We start from the raw sequence: 27,684 nt of genomic DNA on the forward strand, positions 1-27,684 counted from the left end.
TGCCTACTGTATGCACTCCCTGCAGGACCCAGTGCCTGCTGTATGTTGTCCCTGCAGGGCACAGGGACTGCTGTATGCACTTTCTACAGGACTCAGTGCCTGCTGTATACACTCACTGCAGAGTACAATGCCTGCTGTAGACATTCTCTGTAGAGCATGGTGCCTGCTGTATGCACTCCTTGTGGGACATAGTGCTTTCTGTATACCCTCCCTGCAGGGTGCAGTGACTTCTGTATACACTTTCTAAAGGCTACATTGACTGTTGTATACACTCCTTGGGAGGTTCAGTGTCTACTAAATGCATTCCTTGCAGGGTGCAGTACCTACTGTATACACTCCCTGCAGGGCCAAGTGTCTACTGTATGCATGTCTAGGGTGCAGTGACTGCTGCATACATTGCCTGCAAAGCTTAATGCCTGCTGTATATGCTCCATGCAGGACACAGCGCCTGCTGTACGCATTCTTTGCAGAGCACAATGCCGGGTATATACACTCCTTGCAGGGTACAGTGCCTTCTGTATACCTTCCTGCAGGGCACACTGCCTGCTGTATGCACACCCTGCATAGCGCGGTGGACTGGGGCTTGGGGCCTAAGGCACATGGGGGTGAGGGGGTGGGGGATGAGATTGTCCACTTGGTGGCGCTCCTGGCCAAGCCTGATTTCTTTCTGGTACCGCCCAGGCCCGAGGCCCCAGCTCAGCACACAGTAGCTGCTCTGCAGAGGGTGCCTGCCCTCACCATGCCCCTCTCTCTCCTGCCATCCTCTCTTGAGCCCTGTTCCCCCAGGCTAAACCTTGTCAAGGTCACTGCCTTCATTGATGCTGATCTGCTGGCCACTGGTCCATGCTCTATCCTCATCTTACCCACTCAGGCTGCCCCTCCTACTCCCGGAAGCCCATCCTCTTGCGACCTTGGGGGACCCCATGCCCACCTCGGCTTCTGACACTCAGGCCCCAGTCTCCGTTCTGTCCACACTCTCACCCCATGACCTCATCGATGACTCTAAACACCCCTGTGTGCAAAGGATGCCCACATGTCCATCCCCAGCCAGACGCGGCCCCTGGACTCCCAGCCTCTCCTTGCCTCACCCTAGACCCATCCTCAGGTGACCTCCGGACTTGTGCCTCCCCACCCCCCTCGCAGGGAATGGGGCACCTCCCCTCACTGGCTGCTCAGCCCAAGCTCCCACCTGCCTCCTCCCAGTTCCTCCGCCATGTGATCTGTCCCAAGGCCTGCAGACTCCACTCCAAAGAGCTGGGAGCCGCCCAGTGCCCTCCCCACCCCCCACGCCCCCAGCCCAGCCCCTGACCCCAGCATGCCTGCCACTGCCTCCCCACTGCTTTCCAGGTCCCCTGTCCTGCCCCCATGACAGCCAGAGGCAGCTGTTCCCAAACCAGAGCACCCCCTCCCACCTCCCATGGCTGCCATCCCCCTGGCCCCTCTCTGACCACATCCCCACCCCCAGGCTGGCTACTGGCTCCACCCACCCCAACCTTCCCACTGTCCCTTATTCCCTTTTCCAGCCTCAGGGCCTTTGCATGTGCTGTTCCAGGCAGACTGGGCTGCCCTTCCCCCACCTCCCTGAGGCAATGACCTCCTGCGTGAGGGCCTTCCTGGCCCCCCACCCCATCTGCAGTGGGCTTGGGCTATTTCTGCAGAACGTCCTGATGGGAAGGTAGCATGGTGCCCTCGTAGGGCACTGTCTCCCCTCACTAGCCGGATTCACAGCTGTAGCTGCACAAAGTAAATGCTCAGTAAGTGTTGGATGAATGAATGGCATTGGATGGCCCTGCCTTGAGCTGCTCCAGGCTGGAGGACAGACAGAGCTGGACCGGCGGTACCCCCTCCCTGTGGTCGGGGCTGGAACACCCCACTGCTGGCTCCTGGGAGAAGGGGGCACTCAAGCTGAGCCTGGGCCGAGCCCAGGGAGCATAAGAGCTGTCCACCCATCGCCCCCCTTGGTGCCCCCATCTCCTCAACCCGCTCGCCAGGCAGCATCCTGGGGCCACAGCGAGGAGCCAGGGGAGGGAGCGAGCAGAGGGTGCCTGCTGCGTCCCTGCTTGGGTGGGGGATGAGGGGGGGTGCGCAGATGCTAAACGGGGGAAAGGTCTGGTGGGGGGGAGCCCTGGGGTAACCTTGTCCTTGCCCATCCGCGCAAAGAGCTGAGATCCACCTGGAACTGTCGCTGTGGAGACCCCCGCCGGCCCCATTGCCCGGATGGGGAAATTGAGGTCGGGGAGGGTGGGGCCACAGTCGCGTGGGAGGGGGACCTTCTGGACCGGGGTCTAGCTGCGACGCCACGGCTTGCAGCCTGGGGCCGGGCAGGGAGGGCGGGAGGCAGGGTGGGGCGCGTCCTCTGGTGACAGCAGCGCCCGGGAATGCACCGGGCTGGGAGGGGGCTCTCCGCCCCCCACGCCAGGCCCCTGGGACTGAGCGTCTCCCCGGTGCTCTGGGGCCCCGCGCTGGGGGTGGTCGGGACCTGGGGCGGGAACCCAGGCGCGCGGGTTCCTGAGTAGGGTGACTTTGAGGGAGGGGTAGGGAGAGGGATTTGGGGAGGGGTAGTGGCCAGGAAAGGGAACCTTCGTGGGGACGGCATCTGGGCGTCGGTGGGGAGAGGGCAGCGCCCTCCTGGAGCCTCAACAGGGCGACCTCGGTTCGCTCACATTCCCGGGCCCTGAGCGCGGCGCCCGGAATAGCAGCCCCGAGGTGGGGGTAAGGGCGGTCAGTCCCCGCGTGGCTGCCCCGCCCTGGGCTTCCCAAGGTCACCGGGGCGCGGACGGTCGGACACCAGGCCGCAGTTCTGGGGGGCCGCGGCGCGTGCGGAGCAGTCCCCTGCCGCAGATCGGCGCCCAGGCGCGCAACGGCCGCGCGGGGGCGCACGGCGCCGCCGCCCCTCTGGACCCCGGCCGGGGCGCGCCCTGGGAGGCCGGGTGGGAGGGGCCGCCCCGGGCTCCCCCCGCCCCTCCTCGCGGGCCCCGCCGCTTCCGCTCGCCCACGGGCCGCCCGGGGAGCCTGGACGCGCCGCCTGGGCTCTACGTAGCCGGTAAGTCCCTCTTCCTATCCCCCCACTATCCCGGCCGGAGTCTTCTCCCAGTCCCTAAGCTGGGGGGTGGCGAGGCAGCAATCCCCAGGGTGGGGGAAAGCTCATCCCCACTTCCTCCTTGGGAAACTGAGGTCCAGAGGCGTGGCTTGCCCTGAGATCACACCGAGGGTCAGGACTGCAGCCTAAACTGGGGGTGTGTCCTGCTCCTCGGGCAGGGGGCTCTGGAGAGTGGGAATGGTGATCCCTCAAGCCCCTCATTTTGCATCACCTAGACCCCCACCCCACAAGCCAGTGCTAAGAGGGGAGCGGGTGTCCGAGGGTCAAGCCCCCTCCCCCTACCTCTGCTCTCCAATCCGGACTTCTTCCTGCTTCCTGGGCCAGCCAGGGCTGGGGTTCAGAGATGCAGCCAGCCTCACAGCTCTGGTCAGAGGGGGGGACCCACCCGGGGGGACCCACCCCGTGGTCCCCCAGGTTCTCAGCATCTGGAGTCACCTTGGCCCCAGACCCTTGGTGCCCCAGGTTTGAATGTCAGAGCCAGGAGAGCCTGATAACCAGGGACACTGCTGCTCGAGAACATCCAGTGGGGCCCTGCCTTCCCCCATCCGCTGCCCGGGACCTCCAGGACTGGAGCCCTCCGGCATGGCCTGCGTGTCCTTTGGGCACTGCTGACTGCTAGGTTCCCTGGACCTAGCCCGCCACTTTCTCCACCAATGCCAGGGTCATGGGGAGGTTGGGGATGGCAAGTGACTTCATTCTTCCCCTGACAGATGGGGAAACTGAGGCCCAGGGAGGAAAAGCCTCCCAGCCACCCTCTCCCCCGCCCCCACACAGCTGCCTCCCTCTTCCCTGCGTCATCCTCATTGGCAGCCCCTTTCCCTCTGCAGGCGGCTCTGGGGCTCCATCCCACACCCTCTTCACATGAGGCCATGAGGCACCCACTGGACCAGGGCCAGGTCACCCTGCCCCGTCCCGCCCCCCATCCAGGAGCTCCTGGCTGCTGCAGGTCTGGGAGCTGAGGGGGCCCTGGAGGCTGGGGCCCGCCCCCGGGGGTGGGGTGTGGGGAGCTCTGCCAGGCACCAGACCCAACCACCACCAGCCACACCCTCTGCAAGGTCCCATAGAATCCTGGACTGTGCCCAGCTGGTCCCCACTGCACAGATGGGGAAACTGAGGCGGGGGGAAGAGGAGCACCTGGCCCCTGGCCACACCGGAAGGTAGGAGCAAGGATGGTGGGGAGGGTGAGGAGGGCCCTAGGACCCTGGAGACACCTGTGCACGCTCCTGGAATGATTCCTTCCATCATCAGACGCTGAATAAGCACCTACTACGTGCATCATAGACAGTAAACAACCAATAATAATTACTTGAGTTTTCTCTCTCCAGACTGGGCTCTGTGGCCCCCGTTTTCCTCACCTAATTTGACGAACCCCTCAAAACTCTCCTATTAGGTGGGCTCTATTATGACTTCATTTTTCAGAGATGAGAAGGGAGGCTCAGAGAGGTTGAGTTACTGTCCAAAATCACACAGCCAGAGAGGGAAGAGCTGGGGTGCAACCCCTGGCCTGCTGGCTCCCCCCCCACTGCTGCGCCCCCTCCTGTCCCCCAGACCCCACCCCCTCCGGAACCTCCTGCTCCTGCTGTGGACCCTCCTGAACTGTGGTTTGGGGGCCAACGCTCAGGTAAAGGGGGACATGAGCCCAGGGGGCAGCGGGCATGGCAACCCGGCTGGCAGTGTGGGGGTTACCAGCCTCCCTTCCAGGCTGACTCTGCCTCTGTCTCCCCAAGTAGGGTCCGGGTGAGTGGACTCAATGGGGTTCCTGGAGCCGCTGTTCTAGCTCTTGCGGGCGAGGGCTCTCCGTGCGCAGCCGGCAATGCATCCGGTGAGGAGGCTCCTGGGACCCGGCTGGGTGGGATGGGAGGGGGTCCCTGCCCCTCCTCTTCTGTCAGGCTGGCCCAGCCCCTGGCCGCACCCTCGACCTGCCCACACATGCTGTGCCTTTTAATCCCGCTAATCCAGCTGGAATGTGGGTGGGGTTAGCGGGGGTGGATGGGTGGGCAGGCTGGCTCTGGGGAAGGGTTTCTGGAGGTGCCGACCGCAGTCTGGCCACCCTGCTCCTCGAAGGTTTCCCAGGGAAGAGCTGTGCTGGGGGGACACCCACGAGTACCGCCTCTGCCAGCTGCCTGTAAGTTCTATCCAACCACCCCCCAGACTGAGTTCTCCCTGAAGCCCTCCTGCTTCCCCACTCATGCCCCCAAATATCCTTGCCACCATGCCAGATTCTCTGGGCATCCCCGGGGCTGTCCCAGCCTCTGCTCCACCGATCTCTGTCCCCAGGAGTGTCCCCCAGGGGCCGTGCCCTTCCGAGACCTCCAATGCGCCCTCTACAATGGCCACCCTGTCCTGGGCACCCAGAAGACCTACCAATGGGTGCCCTTCTACGGTGGTGAGTAGCCTATGCTCCTGTTAGTCCAGCTCTCTCAGAGCTGGCAGGGAAAAGTGGCTGCTAAGAAGGAAGGGGGACTTGGAGGGGTGCAAGAAGGGGGCATTGGCACTGGGGCTTTCAGGGATATGTAGGAGTTGGTGAAGTGAAGGGTGGATAGCAAGTGTGAATTGTGAAGAGGGGCAGAAGGAGGCAGGGTCTATTCTGCACAGGGTCGAACACGAAGCTGAGGATTTACTGGGTGCTGTATCCAGAGGCCAACATTTCTCAAACTTACACCAGTAGCAGGAAATATTGCCGCACTGAGCTGAAAATAGCGAGTTATATAATTGTGTGCCTGGGGCAGTGCGCCTCCAGATTTAAGGGAAACAGGCAGCTTCAGACGCCACGGTGGGGGTAGCCACAGATAAGAAAATCCTAGAATGGAGAAAGTTCCAACCATCAACCTTACAGATTTTTTTTTCCTTCACCCTAAGAATTGGCGGAAACTTGCCATGATTTCACCCCCACAGAGGTCCGCCAGGGCCAGCTCAGGGTCTATTCCAGGCTGGGTCTGCCAGCCAGCCTCAGGGAGTTGGGAGCCAGAGGGAGCCTGAGCAGGAGGAGCAGAGATCAGGTCTGTGGGCCTGGGGTGTGGTCAGACTGTCCATTATGCCCCACTGCCAGGCACAGGGGAAAACTGAGTCCCGGGGAGGGCCAGCAACATACCCAGGCTATGCAGGACTCAGTCAGAACTGGACAAATACTTTTTTGGGAGCACCTGCTGGGTGCAGAGCCCAAGTGCCGAGTGAGTTCTGCCCACCTCTGTACCCCAGAGCCTAGAACATTGTCTGGAAAATAGTAGGTGCTCGATGAGTGTTTGTGGAATGAACGTATGGAAGAATGAGTAAAGAATGGGTGATGATGTTAATAGTGGGCCCCTAATGTTAGGACTTAACATGAATGAATGAATGAACGAATGAGTGCAGGCCCAGGATACTTGCCTGGGACAGTCCCAGCGAACGGGAAGCAGAATGCCTAAGTTCCAGTCCTGGCTCTGCCTCAGCCTCCATGTGTGGCTTTGGCTGAGTCTCTGGGCCTCATCTGCCCAAGAGGATGGCTGCCTGAGGGGAGACTGGCAGGAAGGGGGCTGGAACTCAGATATGTCCCCCACTCCCACCGACTCCTCCCATCCCCAGCACCCAACCAGTGCAACCTCAACTGCCTGGCGGAGGGGCACGACTTCTATCACAGCTTCGGCCGCGTGCTGGACGGTACCCCCTGCAGCCCGGGCACCCAGGGACTCTGCGTGGCTGGCCGCTGCCTCGTAAGAACTCCAGGCCCCGCCCTCATCCCCGCCCCTTCTAGGTTCCACCCGGCCTATTCCCTCCAGGCCCCGCCCCCAGACCCCATTCGCTAAGTTCCTGGTCCCGCCCTCTTCCCTAGGCCCCGCCCCCTACCGAGTCCCCGACCTCCCCTGCCCCACCTATCACTAAGCCTCATCCCCAGCCTCCTCCCACTAGGGCCCGCCCCCCAGGTTCCATCCTTTTAGTTCTTGGTCCTGCTTTCTTCCATGGGCTCCGCCCCCTCGACGGCAGGGGCCGTCTGACGGCGCGCGTGCCCTCCCCCGCCTTTAGAGCGCCGGCTGTGACGGTTTGCTGGGTTCGGATGCCCGCGAAGACCACTGCGGCCGCTGCGGCGGCGCCAACGACTCGTGCCTCTTCGTGCAGCGCGTGTTCCGGGATGCCGGTGACCGCCCTCCCCGTCCTCGCGCTCTCCCAGAGCGGGCCCTTTAAGACGTCCCGCGCTGATTGGGCAGTCTGCGGCCCAGCCCCCCTCGCTCATCATTCTGATTGGTCATTGCCAGATTGTTCCGCCCTTCCCAGAACAGACGGGGTTTAACTCTTTTGCTGCCGCACTTAAGTGATAATCATCGTAACTCCAATCCTTTAGGAAACGTTTTCGGAGTACCAGGGCCTTGGCTAACCTTCTTACCGCGGTATCCCACTTAATCCTCAAATCATCCTTCAAATACACCCCACCTGCTCCCCAACGCCGTCCTTCCCTCCCGCCCAGGTGCCTTCGCTGGGTACTGGAACGTGACCCTGATCCCTGAGGGCGCCAGGCACATCCGCGCCGCCCACCGGAGCCGGAACCACCTGGGTATCGCAGGGTCCGAGGGAGGAGGCGCCCTGCTGGCCGCCCGAATCCAGCGGGGAGGGGCGCGACAGGGTCGGGAGGCGGGCGGGGCCGCTTCCGGGGAGCCCGGGCTGACCCTTCCCTTGCAGCGCTGATGGGGGGCGACGGGCGCTACGTGTTCAACGGGAACTGGGCAGTCAGCCCTCCCGGGACCTACGAGGCAGCGGGCACCCGCGTGGTCTACACCCGCGTCACAGGGTCAGAGGAGACGCTGCGCGCCGCCGGGCCCACCTCGGAAGACCTGCTCCTGCAGGTGGGGGCGGGCCTCTGAGAGGGCGTCTGGGCGTGTGGGGTTAAAGAATCCGTTGGGAAGCAGGGGGCGGGGCGGGGGGGCTGGGTAGAGTGTGTGTTGGGAGACGCTGGGCCATCAGGTCCGAGGGCAGCTCTGTAGTATGTGACACCCCACCACCCCCGCCGCCCAGGTCCTCCTGCAGGAGCCCAACCCCGGCGTTGAGTTCGAGTTCTGGCTCCCCCGGGAGCGCTATGGCCTCTTCCAGGCGCAGGCTCAGGCCCAGGGCTGGTCCCTGCGGCAGCCGCAGCCTCGGGAGGTAGATCCTCAGTCCCCTGAGTCTCCCGCTGCCCCCACTGTTATCCCCCCACGGACCCCAGGCCCCACCCCAGGTGAGCTGGGGACAGCCTGGGCGGGGGCGAGCAGGGAGGCAAGACCTGTGCCCCTGACTGCACTGCCCCTGCAGACCCCTGCCCACGCTGCCCTGACACCCGCGGTCGTGCCCACCGGCTGCTCCACTATTGCGGCAGCGACTTTGGTGAGAGGCCCTTGACCCCATCCCTCACCTGGCCCCTAATTGACCTGAACTTGACCCCTATCCAGCTGACCTCTGACCCTGGTCTGACTTTGCCTTTCACTCCTTGACCTGACTCCAGCTTGACCCCTCCTGACCTTCATTTGACTCCCTGATCTAATCCTTTGCCCTAATCTGACTCCTAACCCCTCACTGATCCTTGAGCTGACCCTTAACCCAGGCGTCAGCTGACCACAGTCCCCAAGGGCCCCCGATGCCCCACCTGACCCCCAGTTCCCTCGTCTGGAAAGGGTTGTGTGTGGATGGGCCCCGGGGCGGAGCGTCCAGCCGGGCTCAGCACCACCCTGCCCGCAGTGTTCCGGGCCCGCGTGCTGGGCCGCATCCGACAGGCCCAGGAGACCCGATATGAGGTGCGCGTGCAGCTCATCTACAAGAACCGCTCGCCACTGCGGGCCCTCGAGTATGTGTGGGCACCGAGCCACTGCCCCTGCCCACCGCTGGCCCTCCATCGGGACTACCTGCTGGCAGCCCAGCGCCTCATCAGCCCCGATGGCACTCAGGACTGGCTGCTGCTCCCCCATGCTGGCTACGCCCGTCCCTGGAGCCCCGCCGAGGACAGCCGCGTGCGCCTGGCCGCCAGACACTGCCCCCTCTGAGCCCCTGGACCAGACCTCGGCCACACACGGCTCACCAGGCTCAAAGTCAGCATATTTCCCCTCTTGCCATAGCTTCCAGGGGGCTTAGAACTATCTCCCACCTGCAGCTCTGTGACTCCCCTCCACACACACTCAGACACCCCTGCACTCAGTCAGATCCACTGTCGGAAGCAGGCACGCACTGGTGAGGATACACTAAATGGACTCTTTAGCTCTGATTTCCTCTCTCACCCTGGCTGCCAGGAAACTCATAGTTATTTCACTCTCAGAGACTCTGTGTCTGCTTTTATTCCCCTTGCCTCACACTCATTTGCTGGGAGACACTGTCACACACAAGCATGACCCCGACGAAGACATGCCTAAGGAGACCTTGTAATGTATCCATTTCCCCTCTTGCCCTGGCTACCAGGAAGCTCACCACTGTTTAACCCCCTGACACTCTGTCTCTCCCTTCTCATTGCCACTTAACACACGCACCCTCACATATTCAGAGACACTGTTAAAGACAGGCATGACCCCCTAGAAAACATGCCTACCCAGGCACTGTAACGTACCAATTTCCCCTTTTGCCCTGGCTACCAGGAAGTTTAGAGATAATCTTAACAGCTTCCGCAATTCAGGGGGAGGCGGGAGGGTTCCCTCCAGGCAACACTGCTGTTCACCCCATCTTTATTCCTATTTAATTTTTTTTTTTTTTTTTGCGGTACGCGGGCCTCTCACTGTTGTGGCCTCTCCCGTTGCGGAGCACAGGCTCCGGACGCGCAGGCTCAGCGGCCATGGCTCACGGGCCCAGCCACTCCGCAGCATGTGGTATCTTCCCGGACTGGGGCACGAACCCATGTCTCCTGCATCAGCAGGCGGACTCTCAACCACTGCGCCACCAAGGAAGCCCCATTCCTATTTAATTTTTACAAGCACTTTTTTTTTTAACAAGGGCACCCCAGTTTCACATACTTGGCTGCAGACACTTCAGGATGCCCTTAGTCAGATCCACAGCCACGTGTCACCACCTGTACACACGTGATCACGTGCACCTCAACCCCTCCTCCTCCTGGTCCAGCCCCCACCTCCCTCCAGCGTGTCTGACCCTGGGGCGACTGTGAGGACGGGGAATATAAGAGGATGGGGGAAGGTGGGACTTTCTGAGGTTCCAAGCCCCCTCCCGATGCCCCTTGGGGCCACATATTCCTCTCAGGCCGTTCAGGGGGCCCCCTCCCCACCCCCGAGCAGAGCAGGCAGGTCAGAGCCCCCACCCTCAGCGTGTGCCCTGTCCTCATGTGTCCTGGATGTAGTCTCCTCATAGATTCTAGAGCCAGGAGGGCAGGCCTACACCATGTGTGGATTGGAAGTGTCGGTGGGGTGTCACATAGTCACCCAGCAAACCTCCCTTTCTGCCTCCCCATCCTGAGTGGGGTGACTCACACCGTCCTCTGGGACACCCTGCTCGTCTATACCATCCATGGTTGTGTCTTCCTCTGGGGCGCGGGATGGTGGGAGTGTGCAAGGGGTGCTGGACATGTGGGTCTCAATGGACTCGGCCCCTGATCTTGGGGGTGACCTCAGGCCAAGCCCTGCCCCTCTCTGGGCCTCAGTTTCCCCATCTGTGTATACCCTTTCAGCCCCTCCCGGCCCTGACCTTGGGAACCTCACTCTTCCAGACTCCTTCCCTAGCCCTTCTATTCATTCGTGCATTCCTCCAAAGAGTATTTATTGAGCACCTACTGTATGCCTGGGACCCAGCAGCGCCTGGGGCAGCCCCGGCCTGGCCCTGTCTTCTGTAACAAGTGCTGAAGCCGGAGGATCTCCCGAACGCCCCCCTCCCGCAGGGCAGAGTGGGGCGCAGTTCTGGAGGGAGGCGTGGGGTCTGGGCGCCCCCTGGTGGCAGGACGGTGGGGGGAGAAGGAATTCAGCGTTTCGGGTGTTACCTGCAGCCCCCAAGGGCTTCAGGTCCCCGATGGCCCCAGATGGTCCCCTCTGCCTCACTGCAGTGTGGGAGTATGTTCAGTGTCTGGAAATGGGAGCCTCCGGCCTCTTCCTCCCCGGAGCTCTGTGGGGCAACCCTGCCATCTACTCCCCAACCAGCGGGACCGGTTTGCAGGGGTGAGGTTCCTGCTGGGTCAGAGGCCAATGCAGGGCCCACTCTAGCAGACAGGATGGCCTGGGGCCACAGGAGCCACGATTTCCCGCATGCCATCCTCCGAGCGGCAACATTGTTTCCGGTAATGGTCATGTAACAAACAATCAATGGAACCATTTAAAGAGATAAGAAAACGTTGCAATTTTAAAGATACTCAAAATCAGCAACCCAGTTGAAGGTGGAACTAGCATTTGCACTTACTTGCCCATCAAAAATTCCACGCTGCTTTGATGCTTTACTTTTAAAAACGAATAAAAACTCCAGGTGCAACAACGGAAACGGAGAGACTCAAGATCTGTATCTTTGTGTCTTCACAATCCCTGGCTCTCGGGTTTTATTATTTACTGTGTCCCTGTAGGAACACGCAGGGCCCATTTGGTTTAGAGACTGGACTGCTGCCTGAAGAGACCGCAGGTGATTACAGACGGAATTGCCTCTCGAGGGAAACACTCACAGCTGAGTCCTCAAGTGTCCAGAACTGGGAATTCTCCAAATGGACTTCCCGCAGGAAGCGATGTTTATTAAAGGATAAAGAATGAAAACGGGGCAAGCTTGAAACTTGTGTCTATGTTAATAAAACAATAGAAATCACGACAGTTCTTTCATCAACCCCACAAAATATTGTATTCAACAAACTTGTGGAGTACCAGCTCTGGGGGGTGCGATGCTTTTCTTACTGTTTTGAATTCTCTGCAGACAGCACCCCTCTGTTGTCTGCGCTTCTCTCTCACCGACCCTGTACCAGCTGGCTCACCCACAGGAGGACATGAGTCCGGTTGAAGGGCTGCTGAAAACTCCTGGACTGTCTCACACCCTGAGGGTTAGTTGAGGGTTACAATGGCTTGACCACCTGGGAAAACAGTTTGGCTGTTTCTGCTACAGCTGAACGCACACTCGTGTACAAGTTTGAATAATCATGTCCACGCCCTAACCCCTGGAACCTGTGAACAGAACTTTATTTGGAAAACAGATTTTTGAGGATGTAATTAAGAGTCTCAAGAAGATCATTCTGGAGTATCCAGATGGACGCTAAATCCAGTGACAAGTGCCTTGTAAGAGACACACAGAGGAGAGACAGAGAGGAGACACCGTGTGAAGACAGAGGCAGGGATCGGAGGGATGCGGCCACAAGCCCAGGGATGCCTGGGGTTCCCAGAAGCTGGAAGAGGCAGGAAGGACCCTCTCCTGGAGCCTCCAGAGGGAGCACAGCCTTGTGACACCTTGATCTTGAACTTCCGGTCTCTGGACGGTGAAAGGAAAAATTCCTGTTGTCCCAAGCTACCCAGTTGGTGGTGACTGGTTACAGCAGCCCCAGGAGACTCAGAGGCTCACCCTACACCCTGCAGCCTCTGACAGGTATACGCCCAAGATAAATGAGAGCTCCGCTCACTAAAGGCTGCTTCTAGAATGTTCCTAGAAGCTTTAGTCACAATAGTCCCCCACTGGAAACAACTCTAACACCCATCAGCAGTGGACTGAATCATTCTCTGGCCCTCACAGAATGACACGCGCTCTGCCAACGAAAAAGAATGATGCGCCAATCATTCCCGCAGCAGCGTGGTGAGTCTGAGCCAGACAGGAGGGGACAGAAGACACCGTACCGTGGGCACGACACAAGTGACCTTCAAGGCCAGAGGCAATGGAGGCAGGATGGGGGTTACCATGCGGGGAAGTGAGTGGGAGGGGCCGGCCCTGTTGTGATACTTGCCCCTGAGTCGCGGGTTACACTTTTCTGTACATTTAAATTAAAACCAAAACAAATCTGAGGGGCTAAGTAAATGTCACTGCTTCCACCTAGGGAGACAGGTGTGTCTGCTCACCTGTGCTCCCAGGTGACCTGACCTGGGGGGGCGGGGCCCAAGGACAATCTTCAAGGGGCACAGGAGGTGGGGCAAGGCCCCGTCTCCTGCCCTGGACCCAGGCCACACCACCTACTTCAAACACCTGGGCCAGCAATAAGCAGATTAAGGGATCACTGTCCCCAGAGCCCAAGTGGACTTCTCAGCAGGGTGGGGGCTCATTAATAATTACCTTCAATCCTTTCCTCCCAACAAATCCAACATCCTCAAGTAAAAGCCAAAGTCCTCACCACACCTTCCAGGCAGGCACCTGCGTGGTCCACCCCCCCAGACCCACCCCCTCTCTCACCCTGGCTTATGTGGCTCCAGCCACACCAGCCTGCCTGCTCTTCTTCTAACCCACCAGGCACGGTCCTGCCTCAGGGCCTTTGCAGTGACTGATTGAATGAACTGGACCCACTGCTCACCAGTAGTACTCGCTCCATGCTTCTTCCTCCCTCGCTGGAGTTCTCAAGGATGAGGACACAGGGCTGCCAGGTTGGCAGCTGCATAGGGCTGCCAGGTTGGCAGCTGCACAGAGCTGCCTCCTTTTCAGGAAAACTGTCTGTGATGGATGGGATCACCACCAGCTGGGGACAAGCTGGGCCGCTCAGTGGGGAGAGGGATGACATGTCAAAGGATTGCAGTACTTGGCTGATGTGTTCGGGCAGGAATCAAAAGTGTCTCCAGATATGGCCCAATAGCCCTGGGACAGAATCACCCCCGGTTGAGAACCACTGACTTATGGCCTTGAGAACCACTGCCCTATTGGGGTTCGTGGTTTCTCCTCCTAACCCTCCCCTTGTGTTGGCACCAGAAGTTGTAACCAACCAGAACCTGGGAGAAGCAGAGCTCGGGTGGGGGAGCAGACTGTGATGGGCGCTATAGTGTCCTCCCGGCTGTGGCTGCAGATGCCTCGCGGGAGATTTGTCTCTGGGCCACAGTAGCTGCCACTAGGAGATGCCCGTGGGGTTAAGGCTCCCTCCCCGGGGGTGGGCTGAAACCAGTGACTGACAGATCTGGAGGCGCAAAACACGGGCCCCTGGGCTCCAGGGGGGCCGATTCCAGGTGCAGTACCAGCTCCAGACCCTCACCACCACCACTGCTTCACTCAGCTCCCCCCACCCCCCCGGCCTCCAACTCAGGCTGTGCTTCCGGGGACATGAAGTTGAATGGGGCAGTGGGGGGAGAGTGTTCTGGTTTTTCATATCCTGTTGGGTTGGATTTGCTATTTTTTGCTTAGATGTTTTTGTGTCTATATCCACATGACAGGTGCATCACATTCCTTACTTGTTCTGTCTCTGCCTTTTTTTTTTTTTCTTTTTTTTGCGGTACGCAGGCCTCTCACTGTTGTGGCCTCTCCCGTTGCGGAGCACAGGCTCCGGACGTGCAGGCTCAGCAGCCATGGCTCACGGGCCCAGCCGCTCCACGGCATGTGGGATCTTCCCGGACTGGGGCACAAACCCATGTCCCCTGCATCGGCAGGTGGACTGTCAACCACTGTGCCACCAGGGAAGCCATCTGCCTGTTTTTACAATCAGGGTTGTGCTGGCCTCACAAAGGAAAGCAACGGCAGGTCCTAGGAGGTCCTGCCCATGCCCACCCAGCTCCCGCCTCCCAGTTTCCATGAAGGCCAGGCTGACTTCCACGGCCAGCCTCCCGGGGCCTCTTTGCTGAAGGCTGCCTGGCCCTGGCCCCTGCGCTGCCTGCGGGGGCACTGGGTGGAGTGAAGGGCCACCGCTCCCCTCAGTGACCGGCAGGGTGGTGGATCCAGCACCTCAGCACCTGGACAGGATAAGTCTCAGGTGTGCATTCAACATCGGAGGGAGAGCCACATGCTGGCAGGTGTGCTGGGTTTAGCCACACCTGCTTTATTGGCTTCTTTCCCCTCCCACCTCAATCTTCTCCCTTTTGGCTCTTCCTGGGGTCCATCCCACGTAAAGGACTTGTACTCAAATTCTTGCCCCACCATCTGCTTCTAGAGGGAACGCAAGTGAGGTGGGGCTATTGCCTCTAGCTTACTTGTCTGGTAGTTTTCACAACAAGGGGATTGTGGGGACTTCCCTGGCGGTCGGTCCCGTGGTTAAGGCTCCGTGCTTTTACTGCAGGGGGCATGGGTTCGATCCCTGGGCAGGGAACTAAGATCCCACATGCCGCATGGCACGGCCAAAAAGAAAAGAAGGGGATTGTGGTGAGTGGGCCTGAGAGCTACCCCAGGACGGGAGAAAGTGTGAGGACAAGGATTGCCCGGGCTCGTGTCCTTCTCAGCCACTTGGTGAGACCTCCAGTCTGAGCCTCGGTTTTCTCATCTGTAAAGTGGGGCTGCCCAGCACCTGCCCCGGTTGGAGGAGACCCTGTGCCCAAGAAGCCCCGCCCCCTAGAGCCCAGCGGACAGACTGTGAGATAAGGCTGGTCCAGATGAGCTTTACTGAGCCCTCCCTAGCAGGCCAGGTGTTTCAGCCGCCAGCAGTGCTGCAGGTAGTGGAACCCGTGTGTGTGGTGAGGCCAGATGCAGGTGACCTCAGTGGTGGACTCGGATTGGCAGGAGACGGGCAGCTTGGGCACCGAGGTGCTGCTGGTGGCTTTAGTTACGGGCCGTTTCTGATGCCGTCTGCTGGACTTGGGGGCTGAGGCCCCTGGTCCATCGGGGGTCTTGTTGGGGGGCTGAGGAAGGATGGTGATGCCACTGGGAGACTGCATAAGGGGGGGGTCCCTGGCTGGAGGAGGTGCTGGGACGCTGTGCGGAGCCTGAGGACCGGTGGGCTGTCTGGGAAGGGCCTGAGGAAGTGATGGAGGGCCGGGCGCGCTGCTGGCTGTGGACCTGAGGCTGTCGGGGGGACTGGGACTGCCCAGGAGCCTGGGGCTGCCCTAGGGCCTGGGGATGGCTGCAGGAGTTGGCTCGAGACCGAAGCCCATTCCGGAGCTTGCCGGGCAGCTGGGTGCCATTGGCAGAGCCAGTGGCGGGGGATTGAGGCTGGGAGTGGCCCAAATTGGTGGAGCTCCTGAGGGCTGGCTTGCTTGGGGACGAGGGGCTGGTGGTGGACTCCACTGGGGAGTCGGCTGGGGAATCCATGGAGGACTTGGAGTGTAACGCGTCTTCCAGCTGGCCGGCCAGCTTTTCTGCACAGGGGCTGGGCAGGGACTTCACCTGTTCTTCCGGAGCTGAGTCACGCTTGCTTTGGCTGTGGAGAGAGCACCCTGGGGGTGAGTGAGGCGGGTCTGGCTGTGTCCAGGGGCCCAAGGGCTGTGCTAAGCCGGTGGAGACTGGGACAGAGGCTGCTGGGGACTGCCGGGGGCCAGCTTCACTTGAGCGGCCAGCAGCTGGCCTTGGCAGGGAGAGAGGCAGGTGCAGGCACTCACACACACACACGCATGCACACACGCACGCGCGCACACACGTGTGGGCCCACCCTACCTCCCAGGGGCGGGCATTACGTACAGTCAGCTCCGAGGGCAGTGAGGGGCCCACTGCCGCAGCCGCCGGGGTGATGAGAGCCCGGCTGCGGGCCAGGGCCTGCAGGACTGGTTCCGGAGAGCGTAGGAGACAGAGGTGGACAGTGAGAGGGGAAGATTTAGCGAGCACCCAGCGGAGGCGGCCCAGACGCCAGACAGGCCAGTCAGAGTCAGGAGGACAGCAGACAGGAATGAAGGTGAGTGGGGCAGGGGGAGCCGGGAGACAGACAGACAGACACAGGCCGGATTGACAGACACCCCTCGCCCTGTGAGCACGCACTGTCCCTCGTTACTCCGGCTGCCACGTCCAGGGCCCGCCCGCTGAGGTCGCTCACGAAGCTGTCCAGGGCCTCGTGATGCTTTAGAAACAGTGGACGTATGACGCGGTGATACAGCATGTGAGCCCCGTTCCAGGGGCCAGGAACCATGCAGAACAACAGGAAGGCGCACTGCGGACATAGGGCAGGAGTTACACTCAGCCCCCACTCTGTGCCTTGGGTTGGGGGGGTCTCCCCCATCAGACGCTGGGCTGGGGTGGACCTGGCCACACTCATCAGACACCCCTGGGGATGGGCCTGGGAACCCCAGCCGCCACGGTGTGTCCCGGGTGCTGCTCACCTTGCCCGCGTAGTAGAAAGGGAACCAGGACAGGAGTATATCGCTGAAGAACTCGGCCAGCCCAAACAGGCCATACACCACCCAGTAGGTAAGCCACACAGTGTCGTCCTCTTTGCTTGGGGTCTCGATAGCTTTGATCCTGGGGGAGGCAAGGCAGGGTCAGGGGCTGCTCAGAGCCCCAGACGCGCCCCCTCTGCACCCCCAAACCAGCGGGCACTCACGAAGCATATGCGGGGTATGCAAAGCCGATGAGATTGCACAGCAGAGATGCCCCATACCCGAACAGAAGATACAGGCTTAGCAGAGTGGCGGCTCCTGCGGAGAGGGGGCTGGGTGTGGGTTGCACGTGCTGAGCCCAGTCTCCAGAGCCCCCTTGGCCTGGCCCATGCAGCCTGCATCCATCACTCCTCCCAGAAGCCTCAGCGGCCCCTCTAGGAGTTATTGCCCTGCAGCGCCTGGGCAACCCTCATCGTGGCCCTGAACCCCACTAACATGTCAGTCTCCACCACGGGACTGTGAGCTTCCCAAGGGCAGGCCGGCACCTCAGGACTGGTCTGTACCGAGTGGCTGCCCCGTGTTTGTTGAATGAATATGTGATCTCTGCAATTATAACCGCCTCACTCTGGGTCCTATAGGAGGGGCTGAGCACAAGAGGCTAGAGTTTGAATACAAGTAAATGGGAGAAAGACCAAGACACGATTCCTGGAGAGCGGGGAAAGGCAACAATTTCTAACTTTTTTCTTAGTCCAGGGTCTCTTCCCCTCACCACTGCTGACTCTGGGGCGGGGGGAACCACCCTGGGCACTGCATCTGGGGTGTGGAGCAGCATCCCTGGTCCCCACCCACTTGATGCCAGGAGCCCCCCACAGTCGTGACCATCAGATGTCCCCAGACATCGCCTGGTGTCTCCTGGGGGCTGCACAGCCCCCTCTGAGAGCCCTTGTCTTAGTGGGAGGATGCAAAGCACAGTATTGAGAGTCCCCCTGACTGAGGGGAGCTCTCACCCACTATGAGACACCTAGCAAGTGTCTCTCTGCTTGCAGCCTCAGTTTCCCCAACTGTCAGTGGGGCGTGTAGTGGCCCTGTCTCCTAGGGCTGCTGTGGAGTTAGCTAAACAAGACTCAGTAGAAGGGACCCCGCCCTACACGTCTAGGGAACCCCTTCTGGCGGCCCAAGCACACTCCCAGCAATGAGGGCTCAGAGGAGAAGGGTGTGGGGGATGGGGGCCAGGAGTGTTAGCCACTCTGAAATCATAATGGTCGCTGCTGCATTTATGAAGCACTTCTTGTGTGCAGGTCTCTGTCCCTCCTTGCTGTCTCATTCAACAGCCAGGACGAAACAGAAGCTGGGGGCGGGGGTGGCGGAAGAGGCTCATGCTTGGTCACTCGGGGAGCCTCTGGCTCCTGGGAGCATTTACAGCCTCTTCCCCCACCTCCAGGCTGTTATCTGCAGAGAGAGAGACAGAGGCCACTAGTGGACCAAAGGGCAGAGTCCCCTCCACCCTCCCCTTCACCTGCATTAGCCTTTATCCCGGGGGTCTGGGGTCAGGAGAGGGAAGGGAATCCCCAGCTGGCCCTAGGAGGCCTGGTCACTGCCTCTTCTGGGTTTCCTCCTCAGTTACCTGGGAAGGGGTATTTTGGCCGACTCAGGCCGGTGGGGCCCAAGGGTTCCGACATCTGGGAGAGGGGATGGGGGAAATGGCACCCCTTCCCTGGCGATTGCTGCTAGTTGGGGAGAAGCAGCTCTCCCAGGGCCTCTCTCCGCTGAATCCCTATTCCTGCAGCCTCAGCAAAGGGAGGATGACCTTGGACATGGGCGGGGACAGTCCAATCAGCAGCAGATGGGGTGGGGGTGGGGTGGGGGTGGATGCTCCAGACAGGGCAGACAGCAGGGGCAGCCTCCCACTCCAGGCCTCAGTTTCCTCCCTGTGACCCCCCAGCCTACCCAGCAGGCCCCTCCCAACAGGCCCCTCCCCTGTGTTCTATGACCTAAATTCCCCGCCCACTGGTATCGGTGATGTTGAAAACCAGGCAGGAGGTCAAGGGCTTGCTCCCAGGGGCAGGTCCCTGGCTGACCCGACACAGATTGGGCACCAGGAACCTGGGGGGACAGGTTTTGGACCTTCCTTGGGCTGTCTGGCATGGGAATCCCCCAGCTGGCAGGGAAATGGGAGGAAAGGGGATTCCAAGGATCTGTACACAGGTGCTCAAAACACGTGGCATGTCCTCTGCCAGAGCTGCCCCCCAGTGTCCGAACAAAGTGTCCTGTGATTCATTCCAGGGGGGCTTCCTGGAAGAGGTGGCAGAGGGCAGTCGGGTCTGAAGCACCAAAAAAGAGGGGAGCCACTTAAGGGACACTTACTGGACAGTTTCAGAGTGTGGCAGGGGCCACCCAAGGTCACTGAGGAGAGAGGCAGAGGAGGGACTGGAATGGAAGTGACAATCGGGGTGGCTGGACCTCCCTCTCCGTGGCCCCCATCCAACCTTTCTTCAACCCCACCACAGGAGTCAAACAACCCAACTCCGGACGTGGGAGGGGAGAGGGCAGGCCAAGGGCGGGGGTAGGGGGTGATAGCAGGAAAACAACCTGAGGGGAGGTGGAAGTGACCCTTCCCCTCCACGTCTGGAGCATCCCCTGGGAAAACGGGAAGATCTCTACACTTGCTTCCATGCTGGAGTCCATCCGGGAAGAAGGTGGCAAGACTGGCGGGGCACTGGCTGCCTACCTGCCCCGTCCTCCCCCGGGGCCAGCAGGACAACTGGAAGAACCGGACTTTTGCCTGGCGGGCACCCAGGGCCCGGAGGGAGGGGGCAGAGGACGGCTGCGGGGCCGAGAGAGGGGGTGATCCTCGACCGAGGTCGCACAGCGGGGGCGGGGAGGGGCTGCGGGTAGACCCAAGGTCCCGGTCCACGACCTCTCCCCAGGATCTCAGTCTCCTCCTGAACTGTGGGCGCGCCCCGCCGCCTGAGCTGGACCCCGCAGCCACAGCTGGCCGGAGGGTGCAGGTCTGAGGCCCCGGTGGCCCAGGGCCTCAGTGTGCCCGTCGGCGAAATGGGGCGGCGGCCCCGAGAGCCCCCCGACGGCTCACCCGCGGCCAAGTACCGCTTGTCGACACCGGTCTTGGCTTCGAGCGCCCCTAGCGCTTCGGTGGCCAAATTCCTCTGTTCCAGAAAGCGCTCGAACCGCTGGCGCAGGCCATCCATGGCACCGGCGGGCCCGGGGCTGGCAGCTTGAACTTGACCGCCACCCCGCGAACCTGCCGTAGAGCGTGCGCGCTGCCTTCCCTCCACGCGAGCCGCACCGCCGGACCCCGGAGCCACTCTCCGCCCTCCGGCTGGTCTCCGCCCCCAGGCTGGTCTCCGCCTCCTGCCCCCGGCTCTGGCCAATGGGAGAGCAGGGAGGACAAAGGAGGTGGGGTCTGCCCCGTCTCCTCCGCCGCATTGCCCCAGGGCCGGCCGCGGCTGTCGCAGCCGCGACTTTGGAGGAAGGGGGCGGGGCGCGGGGGCTGAGGGCGCCGATTGGCCCAGCGGGAGCGGGACGTAGCTGATTGGAGGGGCGGGGTCATGGCCGGGGATTATTGACTGAGCCGTTGTGGGCGGAGCTGGGTGAGGAGAGAAGAGTGCTCGGGAGGCGGAGCTGGTGGGAGGGGCTGGAGAAAGGCCAGAGCTGATTGGAGAAACGAGAAGGGATTCATTAGCAAAAACAGAGAAGGGGCGGGGCTGAACGTAAAGGAGGAGGGACGGAATCTGAAAGGCAGGGTGGGGCGGAGCTAAACTGAGGAGGTGGGACTTATTCGAAAGAGCAATTCTGGTTGGACCGGGGAGGAGGCAAGGCTTATTCTAGGGGAGGGGGTGTATAGGAAAGTGGACGGGGCAAAATAAGGGGCGGGGTCAATTATAGCAACAGAGAACACGCACCTCTGGGTCAGGAGAATTGGGGAATCATTGTACAAATGGGAAGACTGAGGCTCCAGAGGGTTCGAGTCTGCGGAAGAACAGGGTGGGCATGTCTCTCCCCCACCCTGCTGTCAGATCTTCGCGCCCATCAAGCTGGGGAGCTGCAAGGCCCCCTGGGAGTTGAAGGCTTTCAGGGGTTGCTATGGCGCCTGGGGCGGGGCGGGCGCTTGGGCCATCTCGGCGGTTTGGCCAGGAGGTGGGGCTTCCTGAGGCCCCGCCCCGCCGGCTTGAGGCCCGCCCGGAGTGCTCTCTGGCTGCGCCTGACCTTGGCCTTGGGCCTGGCACTCGTTGGCCCCATGGCTGTGGGTTGGGCCTCACCCCGGGCTCCCATCTATGTCAGCAGCTGGGCCGTGCGGGTGTCCCAGGGTTACCAGGAAATCGAGCGCCTGGCGCGCAAATTCGGCTTCGTCAACCTGGGGCCGGTGGGTGGGACCCGGACTGATAGGAGGGGGCGGGGGCTGGACGACCCCAGACCTCGGCAGATAAGAGGGTCCCTCGCTAGGTTCCCCAGATATCAAGGACCCCCCAGCTCACTACTGCCTAGACCATCTCCAGATCCTGGGACCCTCAGAGGGCATCTGAAGCTCCCACCTGGGCACCTGGTTGTGGGAAACGTAAGGAAGGGGGGCTGGCCCCTGTCCTGGGAGGGACTCCATCAGGGGAACCAGGTCCCAGCCATGCAGCTGCTCCCCTTTATTCCCAGATTTTCCCTGATGGGCAGTATTTCCATCTGCGGCACCGGGGCATGGTCCAGCAGTCCCTGACCCCACACTGGGGCCACCGCCTGCGTCTGAAGAAAGACCCCAAGGTGAGCCTCGCCTTGAGGCTGCCCCCTGAGGGATGTCAGCACCTCTCGTTATTCTTGTAATAAATGACTGTGTGACCTTCTGCAAGTCACCAGCTCTCTCTGAGTCTTGGTGTCCATTTGGCCCCCTAGTCTATACAGTGGGGAGCCAAATGGGGAAGATCTGTGCAGGGCACTCATCCCAGGGCAGGTGCACTGTCAACAATTTCTTGCCACCTCCCCTTCCCTCCTCTATCTCACCCTGAAACATCAAAGTTCCCAGGTACCCCATAAAGAGGCTGGGCTGGGGGAGGGGGGGGCTGGTTGGCAAGGAGGCAAGAAGCATGACAGCTGGAAACCCCACCAGGAGCACGGGGACAGAGAGAAGTGGTTGGTTCGAGACGTGGTTTGCAGGACGGAGGCCAGGGCTTGCTGATGGATTGGATGTGTGGGACAAAGAGAAATCAGGATCTGGAGCTGAGCAAATGGGGAGAAGATGGCCCTGATTGCTGAGATGGGGACGGGGGAACATCAACCAGGTTGGGGGGGTACTGGGAGCAGAACAAGGAAAAGGGTGAAAGGGCAAAGGTCTGAGAAAGGGCGGCCTGGGGCAGGCAGAAGGGCATGTGCAAAGGCCCTGGGGTGAGGCAGCCACTGTGGCTGCAGCAGAGGAAGGTTGCTGGGGGCCAGACAGGCAGGGGGCCTTCTGGACTTTGGAGAGGTGGTGGACAGGCACGGGTTCCACAGAGAGTAATGCTGCAGTGTGCCAAGAATGGGTTGTAGAGAGGCAGCAGGGCAGGGCTGCTGGAGGACCAGGGAGGAGGTGGGTGTAGCCATACAGGGGTGTCCTGCACCAGGGAGGGTGTGGTCGAGAGAAGTGAATACTGCAAGGGGATATGGGTATGTCTTAGAGAGAGGGATTCTAGAACAGGGATGGGGACGGGAGCAGGGTTGGGACCCCAGGAGCAGCAGCCACCCTGAATAGCAGCCACCACATGTCTGTGGGCCACAGGGGATGGGTGCTCTGAGGGCTTCAGTCCCCTCCGGAGGCAGAGCCCCAGGCACACGGGGACCCCCAAGAGCAGCCCCAGCAAACACGGGGTCCCTGGCCCCATCGCACACCACGTGGGCCCCAGGCCAAGTAGGTGACAGCCCAGACACACTAAGCCTCAGCCTCACACCGCTGCCCCTTGGCAGATCCAGGGAAGAGGCCAACGCCAGACCCTGGAAGCAGATTTGGGCCCTTTGACCAGGAATTGGTGGAAGGGCTGAGGGACAGGGCCCTCCAAAGCAGCCTGGTGTGAGGGCAGGAAGCTGGGAGGAGGGTGGGCTGCTTGTGGGTCCAGCCCCTCCCATGGTGTGGTCTCCCCGTCCCCAGGTGCAGTGGTTCCAGCAGCAGACGGTGCAGCGGCGGGTGAAACGCTCCTTGGTGGTGCCCACGGACCCCTGGTTCTCCAAGCAGTAGTACATGGTGAGCTGGCCGGGCTGGGCAGTGGGGTCAGGCCAGACCAGAGCCCCACTGACCCCGGCCCCGCCTTGCACAGAACAAGGAGGTGCAGCCGGACCTGAACATCCTGCAGGTCTGGAGCCAGGGGCTGTCTGGCCAGGGCATCGTGGTTTCTGTCCTGGACGACGGCATTGAGAAGGACCACCCAGACCTCTGGGCCAACTATGTGAGCCTGTGGGGCTAGGGTGGGGGCTGCCCCAGGTCCCACGGCTGGTCGCAGCTCCTCATGTCTCCACCCCCCAGGACCCCCTAGCCAGCTACGACTTCAATGACTATGACCCGGACCCCCAGCCGTGATACACACCCAGCAATGAGAACCGGTGAGCCCGGCATCCCACAGGGCATGGGGGCAGCCCCCGCTACCCTACGAGGGGCCAAGGGGCTGTGACGGGCACCTGTCTCTGCCCTGGCGCCAGGCATGGGACCCGCTGTGTTGGGGAGGTGGCAGTGACGGCAAACAACAGGTTCTGTGGTGCTGGCATCGCCTACAATGCCCGAATCGGAGGTACTCAGGCCAGGAGGGTGGCAGGGCGCCTCTCGGCCCCACACTAGCCACTGGGCCATGTCAGGGCCCCAGGCTCAGGGTCGGGGAGAGCTGAAACCCCCACAGACACCTCCATCCCCAGGGCGGGGAGAGTGCAGGGCGCAGGCGGGGTGTTCACCAAGGCCGCCTGTGCAGGGGTGCGCATGCTGGACGGCACCATCACTGACATGATCGAGGCCCAGTCGCTGAACCTGCAGCCACAGCACATCCACATCTACAGCGCCAGCTGGGGCCCTGAGGACGACGGCCGCACAGTGGACGGCCCGGGCATCCTCACCCAAGAGGCCTTCAGGCACGGCGTGACCAAGGTGAGCTGGTATGGGGCACGGAGGGCCTGGGCCAGCATGCGAGGCCCACACCCCGTCCCCGTCTCTGGCCTGGTTCTCCATCTGCAGGGCCGAGGCGGGCTGGGCAGCCTCTTCATCTGGGCGTCAGGCAACGGTGGCCTGCACTATGACAACTGCAACTGTGATGGCTACACCAATAGCATCCACACACTCTCGGTGGGCAGCACCACCCAGCAGGGCCGCGTTCCCTGGTACAGCGAGGCCTGCGCCTCCATGCTCACCACTACCTACAGCAGTGGCATTGCTGCCGACCCCCGAATCGTGAGCGCCCGCCCCACCCGGTGCCCTGCCTTCCCTCCTGTCCTTCACCTTGTCTCTTCCCAGGGCTGCCCGGTTCGTGTCTGGTACACAGACTGGGGTCAAGGGACCAGGCCCCACGGTTGGCGCCCCTTCACATGCCCTCATGTCTCCCAGGCAGGGCTGGCAGCTGGGCGGCTGTGTTCAGGGCCCCAGGCCTGCTGTCGTGCTCTGAGGTGCCTCTTCCTTGGAGCGCTTGGGCCGTTTTGAACAAGGGCCGGGTTTTCCTGTGCACCAGGCTCCTGAGTCCCTCTCTGTGCCCCCAGGTCACCACAGACCTGCACCACCGGTGCACGGACAAGCACACGGGCACCTTGGCCTCCGCCCCGCTGGCTGCGGGCATGATCGCCCTGGCTCTGGAGGCCAAGTAGGTGACGGAGGGGTCCCCCCTACTGCCAGAGCTCTGCAGCGTGGCCCCGGCTCACCCTCCCTCACCCACCCCCAGCCCTTTCTTGACGTGGAGGGACATGCAGCATCTGGTGGTCCGGGCGTCCAGGCCAGCGCAGCTCCAGGCTGAGGACTGGAGGACCAACGGCGTGGGGCGCCAAGGTGCGGCAGGACAGGCGGGGTTGGGGATGCCACGCCCACAGGGTGATGACCACGCCCCTCCACGCAGTGAGCCACCACTACGGCTACGGACTGCTGGACGCCGGGCTGCTGGTGGACTTGGCTCGCTCGTGGCTGCCCACACAGCCCCAGAAGAAATGCATCATTCGCATCGTGCACACCCCCACGTGAGCGCCCTCCTCTGCCCACCTTCACGCCCACATCTAACCCCAGCCACATCCCCACTGCCACGTCCCCAGACCTCTCCCCCCAACCCCTGTCATTACCACTCTGGTGGGTGGACATGTGGAGGCAGGCCCGAGGTCTCAGTTCAGCCATCTGTACAAGGAGAGGGCAGGATCTGAGCCCAGACCCTGCCTGCTGGCCGCCCATCCCCCAGCAGGCCAGCAGGAGGGGCCCTCACCTCACGTGCCGCAGCCCCCAGCCCCATCCTGCGGGTGACGCACGTGAGGAAGAAAGTGTCAGCCTGCTTCGGCCACACCAACTACATCCGCTCGCTGGAGCACGTGCAGGTGCAGCTGTCCCTGTCCTACAGCCGCCGTGGGGACTTGGAGATCTCGCTCACCAGCCCCATGGGCACCCGCTCCACGCTTGTGGCCATCAGGTACGGGGGCAGGACACCGGGCCACAAACTCTCTTTCCTGAGCGACCCCACGAGGAGGAGACAAGTGCCCCGTGGGGTCAGGCGGGCTGGACCCCACCCCTTGGCATCACAGACACTTACTGTGCTCGCGGCCGGTCAGGACTGTGGTTGTGAAACCCCCCTCCTTCCCCTGCGTGCCTGTCTGTCCCAGACCCTTTGACGTCAGTGACCAAGGCTACAACAACTGGATCTTCATGTCTACCCACTTCTGGGATGAGGACCCTCGCGGCTTGTGGACCCTGGTCCCGGAGAACAAGGGCTACTATTTCAACACCGGTGAGAGCTGGGCACAGGCTGGGGCTCGAGCCCCACCTGCCCCATGCTCTGGAGCTGGCGGCCTCCTTACTGCCTTCAAGCCCAAGGCACAGGGCTCCCGCTGGTGTCCTCTGAGAGACTGAGCACACAGGGCTGGCATGTAATAGGTGTTTGGTTACCAGTGCACAGTAGGGGTTCAGGTATTAGGGGCAGGAGGTGTCCAGTTACCAGCGCACAGAGGGTACTGGGCGACCCTGGGCACCATCTGAGTCCAGGGATCTGGGGAGGGTGGGGGCCCAGAATGGCAGGACGAGGCTGCCAACAGCCTTTCCCTCTTTTCCCCATGCCCACCATGACCCCTGCCCAGGGACGCTGTACCGCTACACGCTGCTGCTCTATGGGACGGCCGAGGACATGACGGCGCGGCCCTCGGGCCCCCAGGTGACCAGCAACGCGTGTGTGCAGCGGGACACAGAGGGGCCGTGCCAGGGTGAGTGCCCGGTGCCACATGGCCCACCTGCTGGGAGGCGGCAGGCGGGCAGCATGCGTGTGCGGCCTGAGGCAGGGGACGGGCGGGCCGGGGCTGCAGGTCGCGGCCTCACAGCCCGGTGGACGTGTCCCTCCCTCATGCAGAATGCCAGAGCCCTGCCTACATCCTGGGCCACCTCTGCCTCGCCTACTGCCCACCGAGGTACTTCAACCACACCCAGCAGGCGGTGACGGCCGAACCTGGGCGCCCGGCCGCGCCTGCCCTGCGGGTCTGTTCCAGCTGCCACTCGTCCTGTTACACCTGCCGCGGCAGCTCCCTGCTGGACTGTACCGCTTGCCCCCCGCCGTCCATGCTGGACGCGCAGCGGAGCTCCTGCTCGGGACCTGACCCCCCTGAGGGTCCCCCCAGCCGACCGCGACCGCCTGCCCCTGCCGCCGCGGCCCGGCCCAGGCCGTGGTGCTGGCCCTGCTGGCCATGGCCTTCGGGAGCCCCCTCCTCTGCCGCGTCCTCCTTGTACGTAGGCTGCCTGCCACCATGGATGGGACCCCCCGGAGCGGCGGGCCACTCCCATCACCACTCCAGACCCCGCTGCAAGCTGGAACCCGGAGCTGGTTGACAAGGACAACCAGCATGTGCCTCCACCCAGGTCCCTGGTGGGCACCGCTGCCCCGTGTCCAAACGGGCGCCCCGTGGGACCCTGCACCCCGGACTTGGCAGGTCCAGGTGAAAGAGGGGGAGAGAGAGAGAGAAGTCTCGTTGCACAGTTTGGGTTGGGAGAGGGTAGGATGGGGCAGAGTCTGGCAGTGACCACCATCCCTTCCCTTCCCGGAATGGGGGAAGCGGGAAGGAGAGCAGATGACACCGTCCAGAGTCTCGGGTACCACGTGCAACCTCAGAGTTTGCAAATAAAGGTTGAAAAGGAGGTGCAAGTCTGTGGGCTCCTTTGGGGCACTGGCCCCTTCTCCATGTCATGATTGCGGGAGTCCCCTGCGTATCATGTGGAATCTGCTTTCCCCTGGGCGTCTGTCCCTGGAGAAGGGGTCACCTGGGGTTCTGGGGGTGGGGTGGGGTAGGGTCCCAAGTGACACCCGCCCATGTGCTGCAAAGCCTCTGAGGCCCCACGATATGGCCTGGCCTCCTGGCCTCCTGTGGCTCTGGCTCCTCTTC

The 27,684-nt window shown here is 61.9% G+C and overlaps 3 protein-coding genes across 9 annotated transcripts; 2 read left to right on the forward strand and 1 right to left on the reverse strand.

Annotated features, from left to right (window-relative positions):
* Positions 1 to 2,964: 2,964 nt before the first annotated feature.
* Positions 2,965 to 13,134, forward strand: ADAMTSL5 (ADAMTS like 5). 7 transcript variants are annotated; one of them, XM_081231911.1, is made up of 14 exons: positions 2,965 to 3,043; positions 3,928 to 4,046; positions 4,156 to 4,257; positions 4,649 to 4,721; positions 4,831 to 4,922; positions 5,165 to 5,225; positions 5,378 to 5,486; positions 6,662 to 6,789; positions 7,100 to 7,211; positions 7,539 to 7,625; positions 7,751 to 7,914; positions 8,084 to 8,282; positions 8,357 to 8,428; positions 8,780 to 13,132. In XM_081231911.1, exons 2-14 carry the CDS (start codon positions 3,970 to 3,972, stop codon positions 9,079 to 9,081), a joined length of 1,578 nt encoding a protein of 525 aa, XP_081088037.1. In that variant the 5' UTR covers positions 2,965 to 3,043; positions 3,928 to 3,969; the 3' UTR covers positions 9,082 to 13,132. The 7 variants fall into 7 exon arrangements, with proteins under 7 accessions (XP_081088037.1, XP_081088034.1, XP_081088038.1 ...); XM_081231908.1 differs by having other exon boundaries at positions 8,084 to 8,428; XM_081231912.1 differs by lacking the exon at positions 8,084 to 8,282.
* Positions 13,135 to 15,223: 2,089 nt separating this feature from the next.
* On the reverse strand, positions 15,224 to 20,460 carry REEP6 (receptor accessory protein 6). The gene is made up of 5 exons (XM_081231915.1): positions 20,216 to 20,460; positions 17,349 to 17,442; positions 17,128 to 17,266; positions 16,790 to 16,958; positions 15,224 to 16,238 (listed from the first exon to the last, which is right to left on the reverse strand). Exons 1-5 carry the CDS (start codon positions 20,328 to 20,330, stop codon positions 16,201 to 16,203), a joined length of 555 nt encoding a protein of 184 aa, XP_081088041.1. The 5' UTR covers positions 20,331 to 20,460; the 3' UTR covers positions 15,224 to 16,200.
* A 52-nt stretch (positions 20,461 to 20,512) lies between these two features.
* Positions 20,513 to 27,133, forward strand: PCSK4 (proprotein convertase subtilisin/kexin type 4; the record flags this gene model as incomplete). The annotated part of the gene is given in 20 exon segments (XM_081232669.1): positions 20,513 to 20,666; positions 21,159 to 21,505; positions 21,787 to 21,891; positions 23,246 to 23,329; positions 23,333 to 23,338; positions 23,412 to 23,540; positions 23,618 to 23,668; positions 23,672 to 23,694; positions 23,791 to 23,879; positions 24,054 to 24,226; positions 24,314 to 24,526; positions 24,829 to 24,929; positions 25,008 to 25,111; positions 25,179 to 25,296; positions 25,509 to 25,733; positions 25,924 to 26,048; positions 26,395 to 26,517; positions 26,661 to 26,921; positions 26,924 to 27,050; positions 27,052 to 27,133. Coding segments are annotated over 20 exon segments (2,640 nt in total).
* Between the last annotated feature and the right edge of the window lie 551 nt (positions 27,134 to 27,684).

The sequence above is a fragment of the Mesoplodon bidens genome, assembly GCF_964165515.1.
Source record: "Mesoplodon bidens genome assembly, chromosome: 4".
Classification (NCBI taxonomy): Eukaryota; Metazoa; Chordata; class Mammalia; order Artiodactyla; family Ziphiidae; genus Mesoplodon; species Mesoplodon bidens.

What these genes read in the sequence shown, in the direction of transcription:
- ADAMTSL5 (XM_081231908.1), top strand. Translation starts at nt 3,970, where the DNA reads ATGAGGCACCCACTGGACCAGGGCCAGGTCACCCTGCCCCGTCCCGCC. An exon ending in GCCCCTGGCCACACCGGAAG is followed by an intron (nt 4,258 to 4,648) that starts GTAGGAGCAAGG and finishes CCTGTCCCCCAG; the next exon opens with ACCCCACCCCCTCCGGAACC. An exon ending in CTATTGCGGCAGCGACTTTG is followed by an intron (nt 8,429 to 8,779) that starts GTGAGAGGCCCT and finishes CCCTGCCCGCAG; the next exon opens with TGTTCCGGGCCCGCGTGCTG.
- REEP6 (XM_081231915.1), bottom strand. Translation starts at nt 20,330, where the DNA reads ATGGATGGCCTGCGCCAGCGGTTCGAGCGCTTTCTGGAACAGAGGAAT. An exon ending in GCATACCCCGCATATGCTTC is followed by an intron (nt 17,267 to 17,348) that starts GTGAGTGCCCGC and finishes TGCCTCCCCCAG; the next exon opens with GATCAAAGCTATCGAGACCC. An exon ending in CTTTCTACTACGCGGGCAAG is followed by an intron (nt 16,959 to 17,127) that starts GTGAGCAGCACC and finishes CTATGTCCGCAG; the next exon opens with TGCGCCTTCCTGTTGTTCTG.